The 17,572-nt window shown below is 36.4% G+C and overlaps 1 protein-coding gene across 2 annotated transcripts; it reads right to left on the reverse strand.

The window, feature by feature from the left end:
• Positions 1-11,762: 11,762 nt before the first annotated feature.
• LOC110849677 lies at positions 11,763-14,241 on the reverse strand. Of its 2 annotated transcripts, none has more exons than XM_022097111.2 (5): positions 14,024-14,241; positions 13,566-13,849; positions 13,107-13,491; positions 12,654-13,022; positions 11,763-12,570 (listed from the first exon to the last, which is right to left on the reverse strand). In XM_022097111.2, the coding sequence occupies exons 2-5, from the start codon at positions 13,823-13,825 to the stop codon at positions 12,283-12,285; spliced, it is 1,302 nt and encodes a 433-aa protein (XP_021952803.1). In that variant the 5' UTR covers positions 13,826-13,849; positions 14,024-14,241; the 3' UTR covers positions 11,763-12,282. The 2 variants fall into 2 exon arrangements, with proteins under 2 accessions (XP_021952803.1, XP_021952802.1); XM_022097110.2 differs by having other exon boundaries at positions 13,566-13,852; positions 14,024-14,240.
• Positions 14,242-17,572: the final 3,331 nt, after the last annotated feature.

Here is a 17,572-nt window from a genome sequence, read left to right on the forward strand (position 1 = left end):
TATGTATGTACATCGTAGTTATTGTGCAAATAATTTAAGTTTAATGTGTACTACATTTTATTACATATTTACATTGGTATATGTCAGTGTGCGTATAAATAATTGTGTACTTAATTCATAAGACATGCCTATATTTATGTACATACTACATATATGTGCAGGTTATGCATCGACTCGTACAATAATGACATTGTTTTATAATTTTTACGGAACTTATTTATGTATGTACAAAGGATTTTTTTACATAGCTGTGATTTGATTTTTAATGCATTAAACTTGTACACAAAAATTGTTCATGCATGCAAATCAAAAGTTCATAATATGAACTTATTCCATAATCTTTACCACTTAATCAGTTCCGGGACACTATAATATTACAACATGTACTAATTGATTAGGACTTTGCTTATAACAATTCGAAGTTTTTCATTATTTAGAAAATTGTCTGTTTCTCAATGGCATTCAGTTTAGAGTTTTCTAAACAAGACACGTCAGTTCATTTTAAAATTTACATTTTATCAATCCCCACCCTCCAACTATGTAAATAAATATAATTACCAGTCGCATTGCATACGGTTCTATTTAATACAAACGTGTGCAATACGTTACTAGGTAAGCATGCAATATGAAAACTTTGTAAATACACATATGTGTATTTACACGTATACGATATACGTATATACGTATGTACACATACGTATGTATGTACATACATATGTATGTATATGTACATAAATGTACATGATTTAAATATGACACATACATCCATACTTTTACACCGAGATATATGTATGTATACTTCTACTAACACAGTATATGCACACAGGATGAAGTTGAAAATGAATTTCTTGTTTGATTTTTCAAACTTGTCAATGGTAAGAATGTATGCATGTATACGTACATTAGAATTTTTGAAGTAGAGTAAAAATGCGAAACTTACCAACCATTTTGAAACCCAAGGCTTTGACTTAACACATTTATTGATTCATTCAAAGAGTTCATTTTTTATTTTCTGTTGTAAACAAATTTACTTAATTGTGTCCCATCAAAATCAAAGTTAAATATGTAGGTATATGTATACACATGAACGCGGAAGGCTTCAATTATGAATGGTAATAAACCCTTGCAAACGAAATTTAGCAATATGGTGAAGAAAGTAATTTCCCCAAAAAAATGAGTGACCACACTCCCTGACCTCAAAGTGGTAGTTCAATTTACCCCGAAAGTTGATAAAATCCTTCTCCTGGGGTCATACAAAATAATACAAATGATGCCGTAAACGGATCTAGATTATTTGAATGTATTCTCCCGTTATCCTTCTGACAGACAGACAGACAAAGTTTTCACTTCATAGGGTTTCACGGTGAAACTTTCACCCTATAATAAATAGTATGGTTTAGGTGGTAGAATTTCTGAATTTCAGTAATGTCCTTCGTTCATAGCCATTTAACAACCTCCAATTTTAGTTGTTGACAGACAAACGTTTAAAAAAATTGCTAGCAACTACAGAACTACACTCGTGGATGTTTAATAGAGTACACAAGGCTATAGTATTTCCATTCCAACCTATTTATAATACTGGTTGGGCTGCCCATTTTCGAAATATTTAATAACAATGGGGCCCGGATACTATTGTGTCAGCATCTAACACTATAATTTGAAGCTTTTTGAACCCAGTAGTTCCAGTTCCAGTGCTTTCTAAATACAAACAAAGTGCTAGTTGGTGTCCCAATTAAAGCCCAATTTCAATTGGATAACCTTACTTTGTTTATGAATAAAATTGGGATATGTATGCACAGTTATGTAAGCCATTATACGCAGCACTGGCTAATGGCATGCATATGTGCTCTATATCCCACAATAAGGGGTAGTATACATTCTGAAGCTCTATCAGATAAAATCGAACTTGTGTAAGTTATTAAAATAATTTCGAGCTACAGAAGAAACATTGAGATCAACAGGCGTCGAAAGGCTAACTTTTTGAACAAAAGTGGTATTTTGGTGTATGCATAGGTTGAATCCTAGTCAACGAGATATACATACATACCACCACAAGGTTCGAAACCTATTCGTCATGTATGTATATACGTTTTAACTAATATTTAGTTCTGCAATCAACTATGATTGCGTAGAGAATTAGTAAGGCCCTTTGGCTTAGGGGTTCGGGGGCGGAACTGTCACCACGCAGTCACACGTTCGATTCCTCTCTGTCCCATATATGAGAGATCTTGTATTTCTCTTCCATGTCTCTGTCCGGGAAGCTATTTGCTAATCCTACTCGGCTCGGTGTTAGTACGGGGTGGGTGCTCCTCTCATGGTTGGGTGAGCCCGGCCAGACGGTCTGGCAATGCCAGAAAGGGGAGCCCTCGCAGAGTCCGTTGTCTGTGAGAAGATCCGACTCATCACCAGAGTTATATGGTGAGAAGGACAGTCATAGATTGGAAACCAGTTTGCTTTTAACTGATATCTGTTGACTTTAAAGGATTATTTTATTTTTTTATTTTTATTTTATTTTTTAAGGCACCATCCATACAGTTCTTCATAACATTGACCAGTTTATTAAGAGGGTATTTATTACGAGTTCGTATGTTCGCTTCGCAACACAATTTCGAAAAGATGGGAACTACATATGTAAATACTATCATTGGAAATGCATTTTGGTTCAAAATTATTGCAAACTTGCAAACTTGCGAACCTTTTTTGTGATCGTTTCTAACGAAGCGAACCCGTAATGAATACCCCCAAAGATTTGTAGCTTGATTTTAATTGGCCCCCTTTGGAAATGCTTTTAGGGATTTAAGATTGTATCAAGGAATGTGCCAATTACTTCACTATTTTCAGATTTACGCACATATAGCAACAATCACGCTAAGATCAAGACAGTGGGGAAATTAGTGATTATTAAGTAATTTCGATCATCTATTACAGTAAAACAATTTTGGACGTCAACAACAAATTAGTGTATTCTTAGTTCAGCTATTTAAATTTTGCATCAATACGACACAAACAATAAATTGATCAATTTATAAATCTTTCTAGAGTTGGAAACTTCAGGTTTTTCAATTTATCCAGTTGGAAATATGTTTTCCCAGTTTACTTTCGGTGCTCTTTCTGGATATTTTTCCATTCTACGGATGATTCATCACATTCCACCAAATATCTGGAACATCGAGACGAACAAATTCGAAATGAATCCAAATCCGAACAAAATCCGATGGGCATTTTCAAATTTGAACGTTACGATATTTTTCGGACTCGTCCCAGCCTACATGTTACTCTTCAATCGAGAAAGGCTGACCTCGAGCCAAGTAATCTTTCTAGCACTTCAGTTGATCGTGGCAGTCCACTCGGTCCCATTGTTCATCAAGGCGTACACGGACGGATTTTCGCTTTGCCTGGCGATGAATACTTATCTAAGGCTGGAAAATTACTTAAGAGGTACCTATATGCATATATTTAATACGGCGACAAAATTGTATGTAACGAATTGGTAACGATTTATCTCCAAACGGTAAACACATAATTAAAATTTGTCACCATGAGGTGAAAAATTACTTCCAGTATGTTATCAAATTTGACTTTTTCTCAGACACTTATGTGCTGTCGCCGTTCATGCGAATCGTTAGAACCGAATAACTCGTACATTAGTCTTCAGCCAATATTAATAGTCACAAAAAAATCTGAAAGGTTTCCTGGCAAATAGCAACGAAATAACATCTCAGAATACTTTGCATTAGGAAGTGGGATTAATAATATTTGTATATCACCAGCACTGCTTTATTTGCATGGAAAGCTGCATAAGATCCTTGATGCGAGTCTTAACAAGTAAATATAATTTTTTGTTTGTATAGAAAATGAAATCCTTGCAAAAAAATATGCCCCCCTTCTCTGGTACCGCGATCCTGTAGGACTAATTTTCAACGGTGTTGCCACCTCACTCTTGTCCTTCATCGTTTCATTACCAATCCTCTTCTGCATCGCTGACGTGGACCCACTCTACTTCATTATGCCATCAATACCAACCAATTGTTGCTCGACAATGGGCTACTTTGTGACCAGATTGTCCCTTTGTTTGATTATACTGGCGGAAATAGTGTCCAACATTGGTCTCGCGCACCTCACCCTAATCATGCTCACCTTGTCGGCGAAAGATTGCATTTCCAGCGTAAAGTTTTACCGTCAACCTAATCCCGATTTAGGAACGTTCTCCGTCCTAAGAACTAATTTAGTCGGGAGAAAAATGATACGTACCCCGGACAAGTTATGTGAGTTGTCCAATTTGGATTTGTACGTCGTAATGATGGTGCAATGTCGCCTAGTTCGACAGTATACCGACACGGCAAGCATGTTCATTATGGGGCCGGGTTTTGTCATTGATGTCATCGCGAACTATGTGGTAATCAAGTTACACGGGAAAATACCACTGCTGCTCTACCTTGCAATTGCACTATTGGCAATTTTAGTGCCTGTAATTATTATGGGCGTGTTGCCCCAGGCTGGGAAAAGTAATACGTATTCGATAAATTTGCTGCAGCATTGGAGAGGAAGCAATCCAACGCGGTGGAGGAGGAAGAAGGTCAGATCTTTGCGACCCCTTGGATTTTGGGTGGGTCCCTTGTTTTTGATTAAGAGACAAACGCTATCAATTTTAGTCAACGTAATTCTCGACTGCACGGCGAATTCGGTATTGTTATCATGAGAAGGAGGTGTGCTTTGAAAAACTCAAGAAGATTTTGAAAAAAAAATTGAAAAAAATCTTGAAAAAATTCATATAGTAGAATGAGATTTATTTTTAATTATTTAATTATATCATGTATAAAAAGTAATCGCGTTTAATTCAGTTAGTTATGTTCCCGTTAGGCAGGTTAAATATTTATAAACTCTGGACATTTATGTATGATGCATAATTTAGTGTACAATGGTAAATTTATTGTTATACCGTAGTGTTTAAAGCAACGATTTTTACGGTAACTCTTCCAACAAGCTCATCTTGTAGCTACTTTTATGTTTTAATTTTTATGTATTAATTTTTCGTTGCAAATGCAGTAATTCAAATTCTAGGAATCGCTTTTTTAAATAAATCAACCAAATACTTGCTCTCTATAGTTGTACTCTACAGTAATTAAATACAGATGCATATGCACTCGTATGTATGCATGTACAAATCAAACAATATTTGTCGTCATAGACTGACATTTCACACATTTTAAAAATAAAGGACACTCGGTCTTTTGTATTATTGATTTTTTTTCCTTTAGCTAATAAGTCGTGGCCCTTAGGATTAGTTCGTTGTAAATAATCGTCACTTCAATATTTAGGACTAATCCTAGCCGGAGCGCTGCTGTCTGCCTTGATAAGCAATTGATATATCAGAATTGATGACAAAATAGGCAAAAATTTGACGCACATATTTTTAATTGGATGATTTAATAGCTATTTATGTAGCCATATATACATATGTGTATTCATAATGCAATATAAATATATTGCATTATAAGTATATTTATATGATATATAAATATTTTATATATAATATAAATATGTTGCACGTGTGTACCTGTATGTGTATGTATGTATATACATATGTACAGTATGTAACAAAAGTATAGCTATACGATGACATATTTTTTATCTCGACATGATGCCGTAATATTTCAACTTTGAAACTCCGTACGAAAATGTCAAAACTATCTGCCGACAATTTCCTCGTCGCCGATTTTTAATGTCTCAGATAGGTCAAAGGTCAGGATTATTTTTCTAAAAAAATTTGAGGCGTCGAAAAACAAACTTCGTGGATAATTTTTTTTGAAACTTGCAATATTTTTTACTGGATGCGGCATGCGTTTTGAAGAATAATGAGCTTTGTTTGGACCGTGTGCGATTTTTTTGACGCACACAGGAATTTTTCGCCAAAAAGAGGTTGAAGGTCTAAAATCGCCGCCTTGGCGAAAATTCAAAAACTGAAATATACGTTTGCATATCCGGACCCTCTATATGCAAACGTATATTTCAGTTTTTGAATTTTCGCCAAGGCGGCGATTTTAGACCTTTAACCTCTTTTTGGCGAAAAATTCCTGTGGGCGTCAAAAAAATCGTACACGGTCCAAACAAAGCTCATTATTCTTCAAAACGCATGCCGTATCCGGTAAAAAATATTGCAAGTTTCAAAAAAAATTATCCACGAAGTTGTTTTTTCGACGCCTCAAATTTTTTTAGAAAAATAATCCTGACCTTTGACCTATCTGAGACATTAAAAATCGGCGACGAGGAAATTGTCGGCAGATAGTTTTGACATTTTCGTACGGAGTTTCAAAGTTGAAATATTACGGCATCATGTCGAGATAAAAAATATGTCATCGTAGCTATACTTTTGTTACATACTGTAAATACGAAAACGAACCATAACATATCATGGTTTTGTGTCAAATTTAATTGACTACCAATTTCCAAAGAGCACAAGTTTGTACTTCAAATTGTTTAAAATGGGGTCAAAAACTTCGGAACAACTCGAAAAATCACTTTTCCACTGCATACGGATGGAGAATCTCTTTGCTGAATGGAAAAATCATTGACTTTTTCTTAACGTTTTTCATAACTTCATAATTTGCTAGATAACTTTTCTTTAGCCTTTTTTTAGCTTTTTGTTTTTTATTGAACAGTCTTGGGCAGTAATCAAGAATGGGTATTCGAAGCAACAAAAACATTATATATAATCATATTTTTGACCAATTGAAGTACATACTTCTTGTTTTCGGATTTTACAAGTCAATTAAATTTTGAAATGTGCAAACCATACTTATTGCATACGTAACGGTTTGAGAATCGCATCCATTAAATACTGACAATCTTATGTAACTAATCGTCCTAAATAATCCAAACTAAAAAACATTTTAAAAATTGAATGTGCTCTCAACCCGCACAAGTATAATAAGGGTATTCGTTACTTCTTCTTAATATCCTTCGTATCGTAAAATAGCTTACGCAAAAAACAAGGGGTCAGGTTTTATGAAAATTGTAATCTACATAGTAACGTGATTTTTGACTACAAAATCTCGTAACCGTCATAAGTTAAGAAGAATACTAAGAATTCGAAGTAATAATGAATACCCCATTATATCACTTGGCTAAATATAGGTTCATTAGGTCATTTTAACGCTTGCCAAGATTGTGACGAACCAATTTGGCTCATACATAGGGACATACTTACATACATACATACATATTTATTTATTATCCTGCCCGTTTATCCAATCTACAAAGAATCACTAATTTATAGAGTTGTCGTGTAATATGAATAAATACGTATGTTTGATTTGCAAGACTTGATTGTGCACTCTTCAATAATTAACTTTTTTCAACGCGAACTGTCAATCTTGTCAAACTGGAACTTTCCTCTGCTTTTTAATTTATCAGAACCAGCAAAATTCTTGCCGGCGATTGATGAATGCAATACATATTTTACTTTGTAGATAGACGAACGACCTCTTTGATCAAGTATTCTAGAGGTTGATGAATTGATAACGTTGATAACAACAGAAATTCGGCTAAATTTTTACGTCATTCTAACTCATAAAAATAACGAGCCATATGCAACGTTTCTTTAGTCGCATATACATAATCCTTGACGCAGCCAACATGTTCTCCAAATTAGCTTTTGGTGCAATTTCAAAGTTTTTCTTCGCCTTGAGGAAATTACACTACGTCCCTCCAAATATTTGGAACCCAGAAAAACACAAATTCGAATTGGACCCAAATCCAAACAAAATCCGATGGATATTTTCAAATTTAAATGTTTTGCTATCGTGGTTTTTAATTCCGATCTGCACACTTTCAACGAAAAGTGGGACTCTGAATTCAGCCCAAACTATATTTCTAACTCTGGAACTTGTTCTAGCGATTCACACCGTTCCATTATTTCTCAAGGCGTGCACCGACGGGAAAGAACTTTCTGCTGCGATGAATTCCTACATGAAAGTGGAAAAATGTTTGAGAGGTGACGTACATAAATATTTACATAATTCACATCACTCAAAAACGTCGCTTAGCAATACAACTTCGCAACCTTCCAGTGTTTGCGAAATCGGAGTCGACAGTTTTGATGGTGCAGTGATTCACGACTTTAAACGCAGTCGTTCACGACTCGTGAACGACTGGATTTTAATGGAAATACGCAAACTGAAAATATTTAACAGGAGAATTGAAAATGTACTTGGCGACGAGATAGTTTACGATGAAAGTACGTACATAGATGCCGGTTTGTGTCGCATCAGGGTCTTTTAACTGTTTCCTTGGAGGATTGCTAGACAGGGTCATTTCAGTTCAATAATTCTCCAAAATTTTTTTACAGATTTTAAAGTTTGGGAATACAAAAGGCGATTAGACATGGTTTTCACGACTTTGCGCTTGAATATCTCTGGTGCAAATTCGAATTTTGAGTTGATTTTGATAGACAAGCAAGATAATACTCTCAAAAAGATATCTCTAAATTTTTAAGGCGATAGCTTCACAAATGTCCCCTCCAGAGCCCCCAGAGTTGGAAGGTGTCAAAAACCCACTTTCCAAACTTAATTATTCATGTCGCATGATAACTAAAGAGGTCAGAGATGAAAAATTATTATTATTATAACCCTAGATAATGATTGTATCTAATAATGAAAGAATCCGTAATGAATAAAATAATGTGGGCCCTCCAGCATCGCTGATACTTTTCCATGAAAAGTGATAAATCGGACCGTGCACCGGGAAATTGACCTGCTGACCTTGAAAACGGACCGACTGGGTGAAATTAAGATTGAGGGCAAAGCTCTAAGTGTCCTAAGTAATATTAAATTAAACAGTGAAGATTTTGAGTTAACAGTTTTGGAGAAGGACCCGAGCTAATCAGCTGACGTGGAATCCTAAACAACTCTTGAACTTATTTAGAAAATTAATAGTCAAATTTTGTTGAAAACAAATTTTAATAAGTTTTTTGTGTCCCCTGCTGCAGAACTATTTTACCTACAAGGTACAAGTGACAAAATAATAAAATTACTGCGTTTTGATTAGTTAAAAAAAATTTAAAGTTCCGCTTCAATTTCGAGGAGAACTTTTGTAAAAATTTTATAGGGTTTGATGGAAACTCATTTCCTGGGGTGTAACCACTTATCAAAATTTTATCAAAAGTACTTACAGTGCAATATACTATATATACCTTGGATATAAACAACGTTTGGGATTTTTAGTGTCAAAGTCCTAAAATGTGGGGGCCTTAAAAGTCGAGGAGTTGCGTTCGTGAGAGCATTCCATAGGACAAGTATGAAGTTAAACTACAAAAGGGACTTAAAAGATAAGCATGAGACAAAAGTGGTTTTATATAGTGAAAAGCATGCTGAGTCAATTGATAATAGTCGCAAAGACGATTTCTGCACTAGGGCCTCAGAAAAAATCTTTTGTTCGACGCCATTTTATAAGAACACTGGTTTGGAAAACTAAAAAAGGACACGTCTGTAAATTTGATCTTGCCTCGTGCCTCAGAGTGCACAACACCGGAAGCCAAATATGTTTACCTATAGTTCGAGACATGGGCTTTCACATAAAAAACGTTAGAAATCTCTCCAACGAAAACCCATCGCGTAATTTAATTGTGAATTTGTGCAAACCATGTCTAATCACCTTTTATATGCGCTATTTTTGCTGGGAGAATTTAGTTGTCAAGAAAAATAAAATATTTTATAAACCGTCGTAAAATGACAACGATTTAATTTAATTGCAAATTAAAATAGTTATAAAATAATTGAACTAGAATCGGTATCAAAAACGGTACCTAAAAATTTTTCTCATGCATTTATGAAGTTTTATTGAATATTTTATTTTTCTTGACAACCAAGCTCTCCCAGCAAAAATAGTCCGTATTCTCAAAGTTTAAAATCTGTAAAAAAAATTTTGGAGAATTTTTGAACTGACATGACCCTGTCTAGAAATCCTCCAAGGAAACAGTCAAAAGACCCTGGTGTCGCATATTTCGTAAAAAAAAACGAAAGGATTCTGATTGGTGTCGCATCGCAATTCTTTGAAACATCGCAAAGTTGCAAAGATACGTTTACGGCGTTTGCGAAGTAGTTGCTGCGAATACCCACAATATAAATTTATATTATATGATATTTATATCATATTAATTTAAGAATACTAATTATTATTCTTACTCACCATAAATTTTGAATGGCTTGAAAATCTTTCAAATTTAGAATATTAACAAAGTCGTGTTAAATGTTATGAATTTTCAAGATACCGAAATCCTCTTGCATTTATTTAGCAAAAAATATTCTCTAAATAATTTCTATCGCGAAATATAAAAGTTTGAAGTAATTTTCTCATTACAGAAAACCAAATCGTTCCTATGCCTTTCACCGAGCCCATCTGGTATCGTGACCTGTGGGGCTTAATATTTAATGGAATGGCCACTGCCCTATTTTCATTCATCTTTACGTTACCGATTACTTTCGTGATTGCGGAAGTGGATCCTATCTACTTTGTTTTGCCGGATACACCACGGTCCATTCTAGATGGCACCACAGTAACCCAGTTTCTGCTGAGGGTGCTCTTATGCACTTTGGCCTTGGCCGAAATTGTGTCTACCGTTGGACTATCGCACTTGACCTTGGTCATGCTTGCGCTGTACTCGAAAACTTGCATTAATCATCTCAAGTTTTACCGAAAACCAAAAGTACAGAAAATTATGCAACAAGGGCTGCACGATTGTCGGATCAAAACCGAAAAACAGCCTTCAAACCAGGAAGTTAATAAACTCGACGGTTTGTCCGATCTCGACATGTACGTCGTTCTGATGGTGCAATGTCGCCTGGTTCGAGAGTACGTCGACATTTCGGCCGTGTTTATAATGGCGCCTGGATTTGCTATCATGGTAACGTCAAATTACGTGGTGATTAAGCTGTTTGAAAAAATACCGCTACTTTTGTACCTTGCCATATCGTTGTTGGTCCTCCTCGTTCCGGTGATCGTGTTGGGTGAGCTTCCCGAGGCGGGAAAGAGTCATACGCATTCGGTAAAATTGCTGAAATTCTGGAAGGGAAGTTCTGCAACGAAAAGGACGCCGTGGGGAAGGAGAAAAGTGAGATCACTGCATCCCATCGGCTACTGGGTGGGGCCCTTCTTTCTAATAAAGCAACAAACTTTCTGAATCTATGTCGATGTGGTTCTTAATTACACTGTCAATGCGATATTGGTCTTGTAATGTAAAGAAGGAAAGAGTAATTTGTCACCTAGAGTCGTGGGACAGAGGATAATTATTGTCGAAAAACGCAGAAAAATAATTACAACACGAGGCATATGTACATGCATGCATACCTGCATTACATACTTGAAGAGTCCGAAATTTAATTATGGAGAATTCATTCCAAGCGCCTAGGTAGTTCTCCAATTAATGATGCTATCTATAATTTATTGAATTATGTACATAACAATAATTCATATTATTGGACTGATGTTAGAAATATTTCGTATAATAAATTTAAGGAGACTTACGTTCACGTATAAGATTCAATGTTTATGAAATGATATTTTTACTGTTTTATGACTAGGTTTAGAAACGATAATTTAGTTTTTTTCATTAAATTGTTTATTTTATGTGTCACTTGTGGAAGAGCATGGTTTGTGACTGTGACCTTTTTAGACACAAATAAAATTTCAATCAATCAATTAATCTGATCCATACGTCATATGTCAAATTAAAGTAAAATTGAGTGCAGTACTTAAAAAAACGAATCTCATATCAAGCACATATTTATTTCAAGCTTTATCTAGGAGGACCTATCTGAAATACATTTACACATAAATATTTTAAGAACATATTACAATGAGCAGAAGCAGAAATACATAATAAATTGACTGATATTGCATTAAATCATGATTTGCTTATTACTTCTGACCCTCGCTGTGTATAAATACTTATGCAAAAATTTCGGATGTATTTAAAAGTAGGCCAGTCCTCAAGAAGGGACTTTAATTGTTAGAATTCAAAAGCTCATAATAAATTAAAATTAAAATTACACGTCTGCATGAATTTCAAGAAAATTTTATTAATAAATGAAGCAAATTCCAAATTCAAATAATTACTTTATATCAAAAAGATGATAGTTAATCTTAAATTAGCATTAGTAATACAAATAGAATCGAAAAAATAGTGAATAGCAGCCAAAGGCTAAAAAATGAAATGATTTAAACAAGTCCAAAACACAAAGTCCAGTCTTGAGTCGCTGAGAGATCGGGTCGTTACATTTCAGATATTTATTTGCACGACGGCTTGTGATTTTCCCAGTCCAATTCCCGACACAGCTTGGAACAGTACGCGACTCCCTTGCAGCGCTTACAATCTTCCAAGCAACAGCGCCCCGCAGCGAGCAGAAGTTTGCTATGATCAATGTGCAACGGAACGGTAGCTATTGGCTTGGGATGTAACTCGTCAATTTCACCACAATAGGCGCAGAGTCGTTTCTCGAAGTACTTTGCGAGCAGACGTTGCACAACGGGGATGAAACCTTCTGCAGCACTGGGATCGAGTGGAGTGTCGTTATGCTATTAACGATATATAATATACATTATATAATGTATAATTGTGAACAAAATGTAGCACTTGAATTTTATACTAATTGACTCACTTGACCTACAACTTGTCCCGGAAAGTTTTTTTTGTACTCGTCCAACTTCCCGTGAATGATGACACTCCCATTTGCCCCTTTATATCCGAACTGTCGCCCAGTGGGGTCCACGATGTACAAAGTTCCATCCGGTAATTCGGCGGAGAGGACGACGTGTCGAATAGCCAATTTATCGCCAGCGTTGTTCACAGTTGTCACTATTTTCCGCGTACCACTCCCGATAAATTCTGGGCGAGGAATGTCCCCTGACGGCTCAACACCCAAGGGTATTAATGGTACGTCAACGGCTCGGGAAATTTTCTGTTTGACGGAGTAAACATTGGTCGGGACTACTTCGAAAATTGTGGGTCGCAAAGATGACAGCGGGATCTGTGACATCATTCAGAAATAAGAATACCCACATAAATCCAGCTTAATGCTAGCTTGCTAGCGTAACTATGCACTTAAATGTACCTTGTCGCCCGTGGGAAGAATCCAATTCTTGATGCCCATTTGTTCCAGAGATGGAACACTGGCTAAAATTCCGCCCACCAAAGCTCCCGTTTTACCAAGAAAGGTTAACCCCCAGTAAACATCAACCTTCTCTTCGTCACTCTTTTGGGGAATATTTGACACACAAAAATGGATATCGCCCTGTGGTGGTAATATATCACGCAAGTAGTCATCCAACTTCCAATCCATCTTCCAATTCTCCACGAAGCTGCGAAGATTCTTGATTTCGGAGACGGAATTTACACCCCCGTCTGGAGATGGCAGTGGGAAAAGAGCATTGCAGGAAGAACCACTACGAAAAGTGTCATTAGTCGTAATAGTCGTTAGTCGGGTAGCTTCGAACGGTCTGTAATAATTAATTATAATTTGAAAGTTGTGGGTAGATTGATAATTATGTCAATATAATTGTACGACACTCACTCGAACAACGACTCTGAAAGTGACGAAGGGTCCACAATCTGCTGAAACGGTAGTTCCGGGCCAGGCGCAGACTCCACGTCGACCAGAATCTCTTTATTTTGCAGGACGACGGGCAGATTTTCCTCCAAGTTCAGCAGGCTGAATGGCATGTGTTGGACCGCTTGGAGGATGCCAATGGCACGAAGAGTGTACTTCACAAGGTCCAAATCCTCCGTATCTGCTTCCATCTTCTTCTCAATAAGGGACGATCCGTTCGCCATGTCGCCTTAATTAAATGCCAAACCCTGCTGATAAGCGATGAGGAATTATAAATTATAATTTTTTGGAAGTTAAGCAAAATAGTGTTATGTCCGACATGGAACATTAATTAATTGCCAATTTTATATAGTGTCGTGCTTAGTATGTGCGATAAAAATAATGATAATTATTGATAATTAATTAATTAGCACCCTACATACCTTCACAAACCAGTCAGCACTATATTTCACGACTTTGTTCCAGATTTGTCGATGTGTGACGGTGTAATTTATGAATTGATAAATAGTAAAAACGAATTTCCAATTTGAAGAAATAAAAAAAAAAACTTCCACCTGACTTCAACTTGAGGAGGAGAGAGAGAGTGAGTCTGCGGGAAGTCCTCGTTTGGCAGGAAGGGGTGCTTTGAGAATTTGAGAAGTTGCATGCAAAATAAATCAATTCTCTCGAGTGTTAATTACACTATACTTAATATACAATTAATTTAATTTAATTGTCTTGAATTACAATTGCAACCCTGTTTCCCCTTAGTCGTAATGAAATATATAATCCTAGTTGTAAAGCAACGAGTTGTATAATAATAAATTAAACGAAACGATCTTACTGGACAATATTTTGTGGGATGAGGATGACTAATATACATACAGTACTAAAAAAATGCTAATCCTAAGTAAATGCACATGTACATATGCATCTACATATGTACATGCATATGTGCATATCCATGTATTTTAGTACATACATGTGTACATATGCTCATAAAGTATATAAAAACAATGTAAAATATACATAAATGAACATAAAAATTTACATATTTAAGAAATACAAATACTGCATACATTTCCTTAAAATCATTCGCCTCGTCGAAACTGGATCAACGCCACAAGAAATCCGGCCATTCCACTCAGAACCTTATTCAAGAAGCAATGCATACCAAATTATGAGCCAAAATTTATAGGTAAGTACTAATATTTAGAAATTAGGAAAGTTAACTTAGGTATTTACCGTAGTCACAGAACTTGACGCAATGGTAAAGAATTGTTTCGCCGTCACGGTTGGAGGACTTGATTCTAGTTGAATTTGCAAGTATCGAATCTATACATGAGAGGGAATTTAATTTAGCTTATAAAAATACATAATTTTATTACATAAGTATGCGACGCTCGACTTCCGGAAGTTGACCGGAAGTCATCAGTCACGTTTTTGTATGTAGTAATTTATGCAAATATGTATGACCCACCTTTCTTCTCGAACCTTCACTCAATTCATCCAAGGGCACGTGTTGAATCAACGTCCTCACGACGGATCTCGCCTCGTCGGAAATATTCCCACACGAATACCCCAATTCAACCACTTTCTTCCCGTAGAAGTACATGGACCCCAAATTCTGCCCAATCACCCTCAACTGCCCCCTGTTGAGCCAGAAACATCCGAAGAACGCGCTCAGAATTATGGTCGAAATACATGTTATCATCTCCCAAAGTAATCGCTCCCCAAAAGTCGTGTTAAACTGGGAAATCATTTCCCCCAAGGATTCAACAAGTTCAATATATTGATTCACACTTACATCCAGATCATATTTGTATAATCCATCTTCATAAAAATTTTGAAAAAATTCAACATTTTTGATCTTAATTGTTTCCTTTGCTTTCAACTTCTCCATTTTGCCAAAAATTTCACCCGGATACCAAACTATACTTGATGCTCGTCTCCTCCTCCCCGTTGCAAACTTTGCTTTAATATCCTTTATAATTTCTCGATAACACGCACAGTAAACCCGGGGGAAGAAAACGATCCATAAATTCCCAATTAGCAAATAACTCCAAAAAAGCCAAGCTCCAGATCCCATCGTGTACACGATGTCGGGCAACCACCTCCCAAATTTCTGGTGAAGGAGGAGCGGTTCCACGATATGCGCCATGGTGCATAAGACCACCAATGGGATAAAGTACGAGTAGAACGACCATTTCAGGTAGCTTTGCACCTTGGCAATTTCACTCCACTCGGAAACTTTGAACCCGAAGGATTCGAATTTTTCGAAAAGTTTGAAATTTTGTTGGAAAAGGTGCGAATCTTTTTCCCTGAGACGAAAGGCTAAAAAGCGGAGGTAGACGCCGGAGCTTGTCCCGGCGATTATGATGAGAAGATAAGCGAAGGCTTCCGTCGAGCCGAAAACTCGCATGAAATAGAGTTTGCTTTTGAAGTGGACGTAGTACGTGAGGGTCCACCCGGTCATGACGAAGAGTCCGAGGAGGGAGGAGATCGTGGGGAGAGAGATCCAGGAGAAGAACAGGGGTGGAGATGCTTTGGGGGTGATTGATAAGGGAAGATAACCAGCGAGTTGACAGGACCAAATGGCATATCGGCTAGTTTTTAAAAGTGTTTTCGAAATTTCGTGAGGACGAGGAGCCATTTTTTGAAACAGCGAGAGAAATTTTAAAATATATACTGCGAACTCCGAAGGAATTCGTGGTCGGGAAGATTAACGAGCAATTTACGAATATCATGCGCTTAAATAGGTACGTACACGTGAAAACGATTTATTGCGATGTTATGAAAATTATGTAGGTCAATTGGAAATTAGATATGGTGAGGGGCTTATTTCATTCGTAGTTTATGCTCAACATTTCTGAAATCCCATTTCAATTTGTCTGGAAATTGATCGTGATTCAAGGTTGAGCACGATAATGATGAGGTGCAATTGTGGCTGGTGGAAAGGTAAATTTATATTTTGTCGTCTCAAATTGTGTGTACAACACTCGTGCATACATATGTATGTACATACATACGCATGTAAATATGTACATGTAGCTTGCAACTGCTAAAATGTCTGCCATACATATATATGCACACATACATTATATTAACTTAAGCATATGTCGGTATATAGTAACCTGATCCGAATTATTTGAAAACCTTGAATCAGAATTTACATGTTTGCAAGCAACCAGACTTTCCAATCTACCCAATTTAAGTGAAGACTTACTTATGTAAACTGTTAAGCATTGGCATGTCTAACAATAAGTATGCATTTCTCAGATGAACTGATGAACTGGGAGAATTATCATTAGCATTTAGTTTTGAACCGTAAATAATTGCATATACATAATTTGCTACAATAGTCTTACACTCTTCTTAAAATAATATTATACTCTGTCATTGCTCTTGCTCTCTCAATTCCGCAATTGAGTAACAATAATGAAAACCGGAATCTGTTTGGACAAAAAGAAATATGATCTGGATAAGCTTGTCATTGTTTATAGAGCTGATTTTTGTGAGTTCAACGGTGTCAATAATTTGGATCTACTCCGCCCCCTCGCTGAGTGGGAGGAGCTCAAATTTGGAAAAAATCGCTCCGTCTGCGATTTTTAGCGCAAAGGAGGGTCAATATTTTTGAAAGCGGTTTTCACCACAAGTTTCCTAATTTTATTCCCTACAACCCTTTTCAACCGTTTTTTGAAATTCCAAAAACGTATTTCACGATTTCTAGCATCCAGACCTTAACACAAGGGTAGATTGGGAGCTAACATAGCAATAGATGGGAAAAAACTCAAAAGTATTCTTCTGTCCCTGGAACATCAGGGAGTGGTTATGCACGGGACAAAGTATGTATATTCTTAATCCTCCCGCCGAGACCTTTCCAACGATACCTCACTTATGGGGTAATGTGAGACTTGACCCTCCCCTACCCTTAGTCCCAAATCGCGTAATTGGTTTTTGGAATTTCAAAAAACGGTTGAAAAGGGTTGTAG

The sequence above is a fragment of the Folsomia candida genome, unplaced genomic scaffold (assembly GCF_002217175.1).
Source record: "Folsomia candida strain VU population unplaced genomic scaffold, ASM221717v1 Fcan01_Sc005, whole genome shotgun sequence".
Lineage (NCBI taxonomy): Eukaryota > Metazoa > Arthropoda > Collembola > Entomobryomorpha > Isotomidae > Folsomia > Folsomia candida.

What these genes read in the sequence shown, in the direction of transcription:
- LOC110849677 (XM_022097111.2), bottom strand. Translation starts at nt 13,825, where the DNA reads ATGGCGAACGGATCGTCCCTTATTGAGAAGAAGATGGAAGCAGATACG. An exon ending in CTTTCAGAGTCGTTGTTCGA is followed by an intron (nt 13,492 to 13,565) that starts GTGAGTGTCGTA and finishes TAATTATTACAG; the next exon opens with ACCGTTCGAAGCTACCCGAC. An exon ending in TTCTTCCCACGGGCGACAAG is followed by an intron (nt 13,023 to 13,106) that starts GTACATTTAAGT and finishes ATGATGTCACAG; the next exon opens with ATCCCGCTGTCATCTTTGCG.